At 46.6% G+C, this 14,452-nt stretch overlaps 1 protein-coding gene across 1 annotated transcript in view; it reads left to right on the top strand.

The window, feature by feature from the left end:
• Positions 1 to 11,345, top strand: part of LOC119445518 (pancreatic alpha-amylase-like) — a 58,001-nt gene extending 46,656 nt beyond the window's left edge. The window contains exons 5-7 of the mRNA XM_037709783.2: positions 5,470 to 5,845; positions 6,188 to 6,506; positions 11,132 to 11,345. Of these exons, the coding sequence (XP_037565711.1) occupies positions 5,470 to 5,845; positions 6,188 to 6,506; positions 11,132 to 11,155 (719 nt within the window). The 3' untranslated portion in view covers positions 11,156 to 11,345. The remainder of the gene's footprint in view (positions 1 to 5,469; positions 5,846 to 6,187; positions 6,507 to 11,131) is intronic.
• Positions 11,346 to 14,452: the final 3,107 nt, after the last annotated feature.

The raw sequence follows: 14,452 nt of genomic DNA, 5'->3' as shown, positions 1-14,452 counted from the left end.
TGCAGACTGCTAACGGAGCCATAAAGCGTGCTCCGCCTCTTGCTATTTCACTATGGGGCGCGTCAAACTCGAGGGTGGCTGCCTGAATGAGCATTTTGGGCTTCACTAAGCTAATGATGTCTTATATTTGTTCTCTCATTCGCATTACTTGTGTGAGCCAGATAACAAAATAAACATTGCAACCACATGAATGTACTTTGGCATTCAAGCTGCTGACAGTGGCTGTCAGTTTCGTGTAGTCTGCTGCTATTTCACCACCACTCGCTATGACATGACTTTGATTTGCAGTGCAGACTGCTAACAGAACCATAAAGCGTGCTCTGACTACTGCTATTTCACTATAGGGCGCGTCAAACTCGACGGTGGCTGCACGAATGAGCATTTTGAGCCCGCCAACGATAATCAGGGTTAACAATAGTGTTTCAATTTAGATATGCCAGCATTTAAATGTGTTTCTATGCCACTTCTTAAATCGAGCACAATGTGTGCAGGACGTTGCTTATGAGAGTTGAGCTTCTATTATAAGGAATATGTCATAAATGGAACTGCTTATTTATTTGAGAGGTCACGGAATGGATGGTTGGCTGTTGCGAACCCACCGGCAAAATTTTGATAGCCCTAATAAGGGCTGTTCTTTTGTTAATAAGAAGCCTTTACGCTTCGTCGAGTGGCTCAATGCCAGACAGCTCGCAGTCGGAGTCGCTTTCTTCAGTGTCATCTTCACCCAGCTGGATGATGATTGGTTGAATGTGCTCACTCCCAGACGTGTAAAGTCTGAACTTTGCCTCCAAGTCCATCACATGCTGCATGCTCTTCCTCCACTCTTCCGCTGTTACCTGGTTGATTTTCTCCCGCAAGATGACGTCAACCGTGGACAGCTTGAAGTCTCTGTTGTCCGCAGCGATGCCATTTTTGACCTTGGCCCACACAAGCTCAATGGGATTAAATTCGCAGTGGTACGGTGGGAGCCTGAGTACAATGCAACCGGCCCTTATAACTGTGTTGTCTACGATGTAGCTCAGAAAGCGTGACTTTACATATGCCACCAGCTCAAGCCGCTGCTTCATCATGCTTTCACCGTAGGTGATGCTCTTGATTGTGAGCCACTCCTGTACCTTTTCCTTCTTCCAGGCCGTCGTCGGCAATTTCTCTTCTCGCCGGCTATGGTAAGGTGCATTGTCTAAAACAATGACGCTACCAGCTGGCAACTTCTGCAGAACGTCATTGAACCAGCCCTCAAAGCGATTGCCATCCATTTCTTCGTGGTAGTCGCCTGTCTTTTGGCCTCTGAATACATCCAAGCAGCCGTCAACGAAACCATCCTCGCTGCCGATGTGCGTCACGATCAGGCGCTGAGCTTTCCCAGAAGGTTGTTTTAGACCCGTCGTCAGGCCATTTGCTCGAGCGAACAGGCGTCCGCGCATCTGCACCACGGTCTCTGTCCACACGATCGACCGAGTGTGTCCCGCCGTCACCCATATCTCGTCAAGGTAGAAGATCTTTCGGCCTTACGCCCGGTAGCACTCCACGTCACGGAGGTAGCGATTCCGTCAATTGGTGATGTCATCCCGGTCGATAAGCAGCGAGTTGCGGCTTCTCTTTTCGTGCTTGAAGCCGATCTCGGCAAGCAGGCAACGCACAGTACACCGCCTTAGTGATGGGGAAACTCGGTAGTTATTTTCTCGACCGTCGGTATCTCGTTGCAGCGAAGGAAATCGTGCGCACATTACCTCAGCGCGCACAACGTGAAGCTGTCAAACTTCGCGCTGCCTCTTCTCTTCTCCGCATTGCGTGGGCGCTTTCGCGAGGGCGTCGTCAGTTTGCCACCCGAAAAATGCGAAGCTTTAACTTCCTCCCTCACCCTGAACACAGTCCTTTCGCTGACACCGAGCATATCGGGGACAAACTTGCTCGTGTCCTCCACGCTGCGTTCAGGCTGCCTGTTACGCCAAAACGTGTAGCAGTGGAAGATTATGTTGCCTGAATCGCTGTTCAGGATGTGGCCGCTCTTGCTCTTGCCGAGGCTCCTTGGTGGTGTGGTCATCGAGGCGACACAAGGCTCGTTCGGCAACAAAGGATCGCGTTCCGATGTCACCTCGCTGGGCTCCATGGCTGAAAGCTGGCACGGAATGCCGCGCGCGATCGTGCGCGAACTCACGAGATCGCAGGTTCGCAACCGCGAAAAAAAGAAAAAAACATTAATTAAAAATAAGCCCAACACATTAAAAAATGAAGTTGTGCAAACACACAAAAAGTATATATGAATCTTATGCTATTAAGCGAGCGACTACTACGCCCGGTGCCGTCGATCTTGCTCCGTAGCAGACGACGCACAGCGTTGTAGAAGGCACGGAGTTATTTTTCTCTCGCGATCCGGCATGTGCGGTAGCATTTCCATCATGATAGTTTTACCAAACCACTCGTCAAGATACACAAATCTTCTTTATACCGACAAATACGCGTTTTAGAAGCAGTCACAATTTTTTGAGCGGGACTACTTCTTGAGTCGCCGAGGAATTGGCTGCTGCGCTTCGGTCAACTGGGCGGGGCCTCCTCCTGTCTTCTAAAGTTGTACCCGACTATAGTAGAAACTATACATGATTTTTCCTCTTCAATTAACAATGGAACACAGATTGACACCGTACTTATGGATTTCTCGAAAGCTTTTAATAAGGTCAGTCACGAAAAGTTGTTTATAAGTTGGACACAATACTTCATAAAAAACAATTAGTAACGTGGATTTCAGCCTGCTTTTTAAACCGAGAACTATGCGTTTTTTTAACAATTATTGTTCTGACAAGCTTACAGTTCACTCTGGTGTCCCTCAGGGCTCTGTTCTTGAGCCTGTATTGTTTTCAATATATAATAATGATATTGCGTCTAACATTCCTGTGAAAATTAGGCTTTACGCTGATGATCGTGTCATTTATACAGAAGTAAGAAGTGTCTCAGATCAAGCACTACTGAATAGCGCATGGCAAAAAGTTTCTATGGTGTGAATCATGGCAAATGTCCATTAATTTTGAAAACACTGTATTGATGAGGATTACTCACACAAAAAATGCTTTACGTTTGATTACAGTACTAATGATGGGACACTTGCAGAAGTAACAGAATATAAATATTTAGGCCCCTGGGTCACTAACAACCTCACCTGGAACAAACACATTGATTTCATTACGTGGAACGCTTTTCGTAATTTTTTTTTCTTAAGACGGCCAGTGCGGTTATCCACTCCATCTGTCCGCCTCCTTGCTTACAAATGTATTGTTTTGCCTACCTTAGATTATGCCGCTGTCATTGGGGACCCATTCACTAGGACTAACATAAACAAAGTAGAGAGGGTTCAAAAGAGGGCTGCTCGATACATATATAATAATTGCCAACGTCCATCGGTAACACATCTTTTTAATCAAAGCTGGTCTGCCAATATGAAATGAGCGAAATCGGTCTGAAAGACTTAAATTCATGCACCAATTAATTAAATTACACTACAGAACTGAACTCACCCATTTAATTCATTTTTCATCTGGGTATGCGACCCGACAACGACATCAGCTAGCTTTAACTCCTTTTCGCATCCGCAATAACTGTTTTAAATACTCAGTTCTTCCACGAACTACTACCGATTGGAATAACCTCTCTAACAATGAAGTGTTGCAACCGTCACTGACGTTATTCGCCCAGCATATTACCTAGTGTGTGTTACTGCTTTTCATCACTTTACTGTGCTATTGTGTATTTTATTTTTACTGTTTGATATCTTGTTCAAATGTTGTTTTCCTGATGCTGGCTGCAGAGCTTCAACCTGCTCCCTTATTTCTTTTGTTTCCATTTCGCCAGTTTTGTGAAACTGCTTAATTAATGTTCCCACCCTACTATAATCCCGATAACGGGATTGCAGTATTAATAAATAAATAAAATAAATAAATAATACGCTCATACATGTCGAGCCAGTCCTCAAGGTCGACATTATCTTGGCCGGAGAAGATGCCAGGATCGCGGGGTGTGGCAACCATGACGTACGTTGTTGTCGCAGAAGTAGAAGCAGACGAAGTGTCGTCACCGGGCGCCATGGGGGAAAACTGTGCGGTGCGGCCGCTGCGGTGCTCCGTGGCGAGGACGAGGAGCGGCACTCTCCAGTAAAATGTTACGCGAACGAAGGATTAAGCACTGTAGGCTATTTACAATGTGTATTTACAAAATAGAACTGCAGCGCTGGCTAGTTGTTGTTGTTGCCTCAAAACATGCCTCGTACCTACAGGGGGGATTGGTCACATTAGATTGTTTGAAATGTGCGTCTAAAAAAACACAAAATGGGAGAAAGGCAAAAATTTCACACAAAGTAATATTCAACTCAATGCCAACAGAAAATTTGAGAGGGCATATTCATAAATTTAGGGGGAAAAAATAAAGTGAAGTGTCCCACGGTCGGTACCCTAGCAATGAAGCCTTCCAGACGCTTCAATAAACTTGTGGACAGCAGAAATCATTAACCCATGGTTTGTGCCTAATTGAGACGCACCAAAGGACAAAATGTTTGGAGTAGTAAGCGCTAAACCCAGCTTACTTGTAGGAAATACTGGGAACATTCTGTGGAGGGAGTAGAAGCGGCGGCAAGAAAGAAAGAAATGGTCCATAGTTTCTGGTTCATTACAAAAAGAACCAAGGTTAGTTATAGACAAACCGGATCTATGAAGGTAAAAATTTAGGCGGGGAACAATACAACGGAAGCTTGATAATGTCACCTCACATTGTCGTGAAAGGCATTTGCTCATGTTCCACCGGAAATTTAGATGTCGAAAATCCTCTGCGGAAAGTAGGGATGATTTAGTACAATTTAGAAATAAAAAGCGTTTAAATCTAGCACCTGATATAAAAGCGAAATCAGGAAGGATATTTAAGACAGGACCATTTAGTGACAACGATGCGAGCGCGTCAGCTGATTCATTTAAAGAAATTCCGCTATGACCGGGGAGGGACCCATACAAAGCGGACTTCAGACAAATTGTCTGGAACAAGAGTCGAAAATATACTCATTAGGTGTGACCGATTTGTAGAAGTTAAATGTGTACAAACCGACAACGCATCGGTAATCGGCTGGCTAGTTCAGCCGACAGCTCGAGAGCAAGGAGGAGTTCGTCTTCTTCGTCGAGGCGCCCGCGCGCATCGTCCACAAGAAACATGCAATATGCATGTATCAATGTGCTTCTCGTCTCGCAGGCTTGCATCCTTAAATAAGGGGTAACTCTAATCATCATTTAGCTACGGTGCGGAAGACGTGTGTACGTGACGTTATCACCGAACGACTAGTAATAATGTATGCCGATGAAAGGGAGCAAGTATTTTTAGGGGCCGTATAAGTGATGAATCTGGGGCGGCTAACTAGTATACTAGTTTACCAAAAGAAAAAGCACACGCGCGGAAGTGAATCTTGGTTGAACGTTTTTCATTTTGGTTTATTTCAAGGAGCCGTTCTGAGGAAACGACCGAATGAGCTGTTGAAGAACCTGAGAAATTTTGGCGAGGACTGGGGTTTCCTTCCGGGTGGAGACGCGGTGGCTTTCGTGGACAACCATGACAACCAGAGGGGCCACGGAGCCGGCGGCGCGGACATCCTGACATTCTTTGAGCCCCGCCTCTACAAGATGGCCGCCGTTTTCCTGCTCGCGTGGCCCTACGGATTGCCTCGCGTTATGAGCAGCTACCGCTGGCACCGGGATTTCCGCGATGACGTGGACCAAAACGCCTGGTTCGGACCGCCGTCGGATGCCTCATGGAACATCCAGCGCGTCATTCGGCACCGTGACAACACTTGCGGAGGTGGATGGATATGCGAGCACAGGTAAGCAATGCTGCACCGGAGGCGAGTGTGGGAGACACTTAGGCTTACTTGTGGCACAAGAGAAGGATTGCGTCATTCTGCGTTAATGTACACATAAGTTTTTCTTATTAAAGGTATTCAGAGGGAGGCTGGTGGCATACGTTTCTTGGCGGTTTGAATGACATATATGTTGCCAGCCGAGAGGTTAGTAAACCTTGCAGCAACAGCCTCGAAATAGCACATTACCGGACACACAACTTACAGCGCCAAACCGTAACACTATCTACTGCAGACGACCAAACATCTCAGATTACTGTGCGCACACTCAATATGTCTTTATCCCTGTTTTGACTTTTGCTCCAGATGGAGACAGATCTACAACCTTGTCGAGCTGCACAATGTGGCGGGGTTCTCACCTGTCTCCAACTGGTGGGACAACGGTTACCATGCAATCGCATTCGGCCGTGGAAACGCGACGTTCGTGGTCATAAACAATGAGGATTTCCCGGTCGACAAAGTTCTTCAGACATCTCTACCAGCGGGAACATACTGCGACGTCATCTCTGGCGTCAAGACTTCGACCGGTTGCACTGGAAGGTCATTCGTCGTAAAGCCTGATGGCAAAGTGGATGCTACCGTAGACAACTCATGGGAGGATCCTGTGATCGCGCTGCACATTGCGGTGAGACTGTATGCATGCATTTCCTCGCAGTGAGACGCACGAAGTCAATATTTCTTCGCAACAGCTCTTGCTTGGCATTGCAGTTATTCCCTTAAAAGCCAAATGAAATGAAATTTTGACTGCCGAAAAAGCCTAGCTTCACACAGTTTAGATAAGAGCAGCCTCCGTTCGAATTTGTACCTATTCTTGGGCAATACACACACAAACGGAACACGAGGAAGAAGATAGGACAAGCGCTGGTCTAACATCTGAAAGTCTTTGTTTGAAGGAAAAGTTTATACACCCAGTAATCATAAATGTCATGCCAATTACAAGTAAAAAGTTATCATACATTCACGAGCGATAAATGAACGAGATCTCTTCGTTTCCCAGAGAAACTGACGGCTGACGTGTACTAATGTTGTTGTTCCTCAGCAATTTCTAGTGTGCGCTAATCATGATGTTTCATAAATGATTGATGTATCCTCAAAAGAAGGATCGTAGCCGCAATCACAACAATGGTAATTTGCGACGACACCACTCCCTTTAAGGAATTGGCTTGCTCATGTAGATATTTACACACCGGCCAGTCTGTCCAATGTACACATCGTCACACGTACAAAGTATCTTATACACCACTCCTGAAGAACAATCAGTATAATTAACATGCTTAAAGGGCCCCTAAACCACCGCAGATATTTCTTGAACATTTTAAGGAAACACGCGCATCGAGTTCAGAATGCCGTCACGATCAACGATGCCAAACGCTGCAGCGTGACGCGTCGCGGGCGCGCCACAAAGTAAAATAAAAAAACACCGCATATCCACGGGGTGAATGATGATGAGTGGGCGAAGCTCCGGAGGGAATCATCGGTAAACCGTGAACCTTCCGTGTAATTCGCCCAGTCTCGCCGCACTAAATCGAACGATTGACTTCCACCAATGACACGCGCCATATGTGACGTCATTCCTATTTTATAACAGCGCCCTTCATTGTAATTGCACCATCTCCCGCTTAAGGGGACGCTAGCACAAACGCGTTAGAAACGTGCAGTACTCTCTAGTAAGGGGGAGAGGCCACAGCGTCTTACGCAGCCGTTTACACATGCCGGAACGTGCACCGCGTTTGCCGACGCCATGACATGACTGCTGAGAGAGTATAACCCCCGTATTCATAAACGCTCCTCGACTTGAACTTAACTTGCCACCGCCTTCAACGCGTTTCGAACGCGCTGCCCAAGGCGGTGGCAAGTCAAGTTCAAGTCGAGGAGCGTTTATGAATACGGGGGTAAGGCGGAGAGGCCACAGCGTCTGACACCAGCTTCTAACACGGGCCGTAACGCGCTAGCACAAAGGCGTTAGAAACGCGCAGTCTTTCGTTAATGTTGGGTATTTATTGTCATCGTGGTGCGTGTGTCCATGTGCGCTTCGTGGCGTAGTGGCTAGCGCCGCCCGTTCGGAAGCGAGGGGTCCCTGGTTCGATTCCGCGCTATGGATACAACTTTCGGAATTTCTTTTTTCATAAAAGTAGACGTGGCTACCTACTACGACGACGACGACTACTACTACTACTACTACTACTACTACTACTACATACTACAGAGGAGGGACAGACCCACACCCTAAGGAGCTTCGCCCCTAAAAAACAATGCCGTCCTCCTATCCTGGCCTTTCCGGTATCCCCAGCGGTCGTCACTATGTCACCAGGGTGCATCGGGTAATGTCAACCGGGTCGACGATATCGATTGGTCAAACAAGAACCTACGACTTCCGGTTAGTCTGCTAGCAGGTACGCATGCTCCTTGCTTATCCTCGCCGTGTTGGGCGTTGTGCGCGCTTGCGAATCGGTAATTACAGCAACAAACGGAAGTGCCAAATCGCTCGCGTTCCTACGCAATCGCGCTTAGCGGTCTGATTAGCTGAGCGAACAGAGCGCGACAGTGTTGGCTTTTCTAGGATGCGCGCGCAACACAGGCATAGCGGAACGCTTCGCATGACCCCGGGCCGGCACGGCAGCAACAGCGGGTAGCCGAGAAGCGCTGAGTCGCGGCTAAGGCCCGTCCACGTTACCGGCACGGTAACTCGCCGCACGCCGTTTGCCATTCGCGGGCCGCCGTTCGACAGGGGTTTTGCTCGCGAACGGCGAGATTTCCTTGCCGTAGAGAGGATGAGACCGGGACTCGCTTGTGCGGCAGCCTCACCACTGCTGATCGCTCGACGTCGCCGATATCATCTCTAGGCCTTTTCCGGTTCCCTGTCAAAGTTAAAGCCGACGGTGCTTCGGAATGAATTACCGACCCTCACGAGCCGCACTATTCTCTTATCGTTGTTGTAGCTCTTCGCAATAATTGTACACAATGAAGAAAAATACGCGGATATTAGCCGTGCGCTGCAGCTGTGCTCGACAAGTATCGGAGCTCTCTTTCATGTTAAACGTTTCATGTTGGACAGGGGATATTGTTTTTCATAAAATGTACAATTTATGCATCGCTTTATCTAGCGCAAATAATTTTGCTTGGAACAGAAGCTGCAGCCGATGTTTTCGTCGCCGGCGGCGTAGGCGCACAGCTTCGCGCGTCGTCGATTGGCCCGTCGATCGCGCAGCGGTCTGTACGTCGGCCCAACTGCCGTATACTTTGGACACCTCTCGCGCGGCAGACGTTCTACGGCACTGGAGGTCGGTTCGCTGAGTTCGCCGTCGGTACATTTGCCGCTAGCGTGGACGTGTACCGGATGTGCATTGGCGACAAGGAATGTCACGTGACATTTGGAGGAGCACTCGGCGAGGTGGAGACCAGCCGACGAGGAGAGTAACGAAGGAAAGAGCGAAACGAGCGAATGCCGTGTTTCGATCATCAAACGCGTGTAACTGCTATACGGCACCATTTCGAAAAATTCTCGAGGGCTAGTTGTTCGTTGTAGACTCGTGCACAAGTGCAACACCACAACTAAATTTCGACCTCTGGGTGGTTCAGGGGCCCTTTAACAATGCAAGCGTAATCACTTACTCCCGCACAACAATTTGCACGCTTAGCAATCGCAGCGCATAAGACTACCAACTTTCTTGCCACCTGGAATTTCTTTAACCTATGCGAAATCGAGTGCACATACGGGATTACAGCGATTCTTCTGCACTCACTCTGTGACGTGATAGTCTGATTGTTTTGCTATGTGATTGTTTTGCCAGTCTGCATGTTGCATTGTAGTTTTGAGGGTGAGGTCAGAGGGTATTTATGGACACACTGTTTGGTATACGCGTGGGGTACGTTAGGTACGTGAGGACCCTGAGACAATGGTATTTATCCCACTGTGCTGTGCGGCTTCCATAAACGCGGCCGTCTTTTAAGCCCACGCCTTGTGATCTGCGCTAAAATAACCTATGAGCAAGCCGTTATTTTTGACAATTATGGACAGATTGGTTACCAGGTAGTTGACAATTTTTTACCTTGCCTCGGCGGACTTTGTACGTTCTGCAAGAACCCGCTATCGCTTTTTTTAAGGCCTGGGTGGAAGGGGAGGTTTCAGCGCTCATATTACTGAAGCACATAAGGCGAAAACGGTTGCGTGGTTACACAAGCTATCTCTCAGTAAAGATAATTACATGCCTGACGGCGGAAATAAAACCTGGTTTTTCCAGTGCCGTAGCACGTGCACTCAATCATGGCTCTGGATAAAGAATAAGGCAGATGAAACAAACGAACGAACGAATGAAACAAACGAAGGCAGATGAAACCTTAGTATGGTAAAAAACAGCGTAGGTTTCGTTCACTTCGAGAATCTTCAATTGTGTCTGCAGATTTTCTGCAGAACTGTTTCCACGACAGAGTCGATAGGCTGTAGAAAAGATTTTGCGCAGAATTCAGATTTTTGGCGGTATTACATGATAAAAAAATTGTTGCGTCAAGATTGATCTCATCCCAAGACTGTTGACATCGGTAGATAATAAAAACCTAGTTTGTAGGTCGTATTTATTGCTTTTACAATAAACAAAGTTATTTACTTTTACCATGTCCTAAGAAGGCGAACAAAAATCTGGTGTGCATAGCGTAGATGTTTTGTTCGGGAACTAAACTTCGGCCCAAGAGAATTTCTGACAAACGGTAGTAACGTATGCTTCTGTACAGGAAACATGCCTGCGGGTATTTTAAGCATTTGCAGGCCGTCTAAGAATTAGAATGCTAGTGCGCATCGATTACGATCAACAATGACAGCAAAATGCGCACAGCTGGTGCACTTTCTACTGGTACCATTCTACTGGGACGGGCTAAGGCAGTCTTTAAATATGGTGGACCACCTTCCAAACAATAAGTTCTTAGTACACAGAGAGCGCATGGAGCAAAATTGCACATAAACGTACGAGTGTGCCTAATCTGCATAATCTTGCACATTTTTACTAAAGTGAGCAGAGCCGAAAGCTACGTTTCACACTATTTAGGTTAAAGAATTGGCCAGTGGAATTGTTTTGTCGAAGTATGGGCAAAGTTCAAGATAAAGTAGTGCGTGCTCAGCAAACTGTGTGAACTCTTGATTAGGCTCAAAGCATGGCCATTGCATTATTCGTAGCAGTCGATGCGGTTGTTTACGAGTTCTGTGGTAACTTTAAGTGTTCTAGTATAGTTCTCACTGCATTGTCCTTTTCTTTGCAGGCAAAACTCCCAAGTACAATGTGAAAAGCCCACTGCATCCTCCTATAGCTGGAAAGATACAAAATATTATAAATAATGTTATCACTTCTTTTCAATTGACTAAATATATTTCTTTCTCAGCATGCCGTACTGTGTAACTTGCTACAGCCTTTCTCAGCATGTAGCAAGTAACATAGTGTTGTAATATATTGTCCTGCAACATTTCGCGACCATTACATGTGAAAATCAGTCTACGCAACAGGTGCTGTAATATTGGGGGCGATTTATACCACTGAAAAAGCTGGCGCCACCGTCGGATTGGCGTGTTATGAGGGATCACGTGGGCACAGTGACCGTGCCGCCTGCTTCAGAAGCGCCGAAGTAAGCTGAAAGCGAAAGCTTACTCCTACCTGCGCTACGATTTTGAATTAGTGGGGATATTTGCACCCTTCGAGTGTCTGCTTGACAGCACTTGAAAGCACTACAGGGTTTCCCAGCTATCAAGCAGCACGATTTAAAAAAAAAGAGGAACGGTGTTACGCGAAGCAAACCTATTGCGTATTGTTTCCAGTGCAGTGGAGTAGCCGCCAGTAATTTTTTTGTTGGTGAGATTTAATTAGGTAATTGTAACTAATTATATAACTCCAGAAGTAATGTCCTAACTATCAAAGTGTTAATCAGAAAGTTGTACTTCTCGAGTTAGATAATTAATTACAATTAGCTAATTAAATCTCAGCAACGAAAAAATTACTGGCGGCTACTCCATCGCACTGGAAACAATACGCACTAGGTTTGCTTCGCGTAACGCCGTTCCTCTTTTTTTAAATCGTGCTGCGTGACAGCTGGGACAACCTGTATCTATTGGTACATGGTAGGCTACTTATTGCTCGGCACCGCAGTGCCGGACGCGTACGCAACGGAGCCCGGTGTCAGCCCTCACACGTACCCGTAGGTCAAGAAGCTGCGTGTAGCTTGGGTTGCGAAACTTAGAACCGGCAAGGAGCCATCGGCTACAACTCCAGTGCGTAGCAAGCACTTCCCCGAGGAATATTTCTGCTATGGCTTTGGGGCTGCGATGTTCGGTGAGTATCAGAAAGCGCGCACTGAGAAGGTCGCCCGCGCGCGCTGCCCGGTTAATGTCATGAAGATTTGGTCTATGAACTTGTTTATGCTAGATACTGGCATGGTCACCAGAATGAAAAGAGAACGGTAAGAAGCACATTAAAAAAAGGCATGGTATATGGTCATGTTTGCAGTTAGCACCAAACAATGAATGTATACTGGATTAACAAAAATAAGCAGCAGGATATTCCTCGCTGAGAAGACCGATAAACGTACAGTGCGACGCAACTTGAGAAATAACGATATGGAAACGTCCACGAATTTAGAAGAAAAGAAAAAAAAAATGATTGAATCCCCGCGATGGCACATCACGAGTCGCCGTATAGCGTCGAAGTCCTTAGTTATAACGAAATTATTTTTGAACAGCTCTGATAGCGTCCACACATCAATGGTTGCTTGTGTACTGTCAAATGTTCATATGATGCGGCCTAAAGCTCACGGCACGGTGCGAAAGCGCGCTCGCAGCGAAAGCGGAAACATTGTGCGCGATCATGCTGTCTGCATGGACATCATGCAGACGCGCGGTCAGTCCCTACGAACCCATGCGATCGCTGCATTCAGGCTTCATTCTGTTATGGAGCTCGATTTTGGTTACACGGACAGCACACTATAAAAGAAATTTCACATAGCTCTCAGCGATTGCCTACCTTTCACGCAAGAAGCTGGTTCGAAGGACTCCATCGCGTCGCGACCGTGTTCAATGGGCGTTCACTGTACGTATTTGGTAAGGAGATAGCGCCTGTAAACTATTCTGCGCTTTCTGTTTGTCCAAGATTATTATTTTGACAGTAAAAAACTTCCCTTGTTTGGAGAGTACTTACAGAAATGGCCAGGAGGGCTTCCGCGCGGTCTTTTTATTGAGCGCCTACAGCCAAACCTATGCGGAGCACACCGCGTTATCCCTCATACTACGCAAGCGAGGCGCTTCCGACAGATGGCTACTCCGTAACTCCTCGTCCCCAATATACTCGTCAATAAGACAGATGTCCGCAGAAAGATTGGTGTAACATGGAAGACTGACATGACGAAAAGTGGTCAGACAAGGATATCGGTTTCAGCCTCAGGCTTTCCATGGTCCATGGGTGTCGATGCTTCCCGATGGAATTTGCCGATGTAGCAACATTCAACTGTTGCAGTATACATATATAGAGAAAAACAATTCCCGCATATCCATCTTACGATGACTGCCAATGTTAATGCGATTGGCATTGAAGCAATGCGGCGACAGACCAAATTGCTGATGACACCTGTATTTGAAATCTGTCATGGTCATTGTAAGATTTTGATTGCTTCTTTTGGCTATATGCGGCACACATTGTCTCTGGCACTGGCCCACTTTGCCATGACACTAGCTCGCCATGGTCGGCTATGACTCATGACAACGATGGGATGACGATTCTGAAATAATGACGATGGTAGAAAGACCACACGCTGAGGATGACGGTCCGAGGAAGGACAACGGATTGACGACGATGGCGTGACGGTGGTATGGCGGTAAACAATGACAAAGCTGGAATAACGACAGCGGGATGGCCAGGACGACACTACCACGACGGTATATAAAAAATTGCATGACGAGGACTATATGGTAATTGCTAGCCTGCTCTCTCCCAATATTTCCCTCTTTGTCCACTATATGTTTGTTTACAAATAGAGTGATAACTATAGAGATGCCTAAAGTTAACATCGTTAGAAGTAAAATCTCGTTGACGAACTTATAGGTACCACTGTGCCTGGTTTTCTACTATAATAACGTGATGCTAAGAGCTCACATGACATCTTAAGTCGTATTAAATAGAAATTATCGAGTAATTATTGAAGTCCTAATTTTGTTGCGTGCAATCGGAGATTAAAGTTTGTGTTACCTTTTGCCGATGTTGCGAAGAACATTGCCGGTCTGTGGCAGGACTTTGGCCGTGAATGCGGGCCTGCTGAAATTCGTGACGGAAAGATTGTGAATCTGGGTAGTGGGTCCCATGTTGGCCAATATGGTGGCGGAAAAGTGGGTAACGCAGCCGTCTGGTATTTTTTATGCTGGATCAATTTGCGGCCTTGTGATGATATTTGAAGCCTTTCAATATGCTCTTATCCGCAACTTGTAATGCGCTCGTAAAGTGTGTTGAAAAGGCCAGCGGAGGCCACCAGGTCGTTTGCGGCAAATCGAGGAGCTCCTAGAGCTAATCTGGTGTATTTGTTTGAGGAACGCCGTTTCTAATTGGG

Source organism: Dermacentor silvarum, chromosome 3 (genome assembly GCF_013339745.2).
Source record: "Dermacentor silvarum isolate Dsil-2018 chromosome 3, BIME_Dsil_1.4, whole genome shotgun sequence".
Taxonomy (NCBI): Eukaryota; Metazoa; Arthropoda; class Arachnida; order Ixodida; family Ixodidae; genus Dermacentor; species Dermacentor silvarum.
The sequence above is the reverse complement of the archived record's forward strand: the minus strand, read 5'-3'. Positions and strand labels throughout refer to the sequence as shown.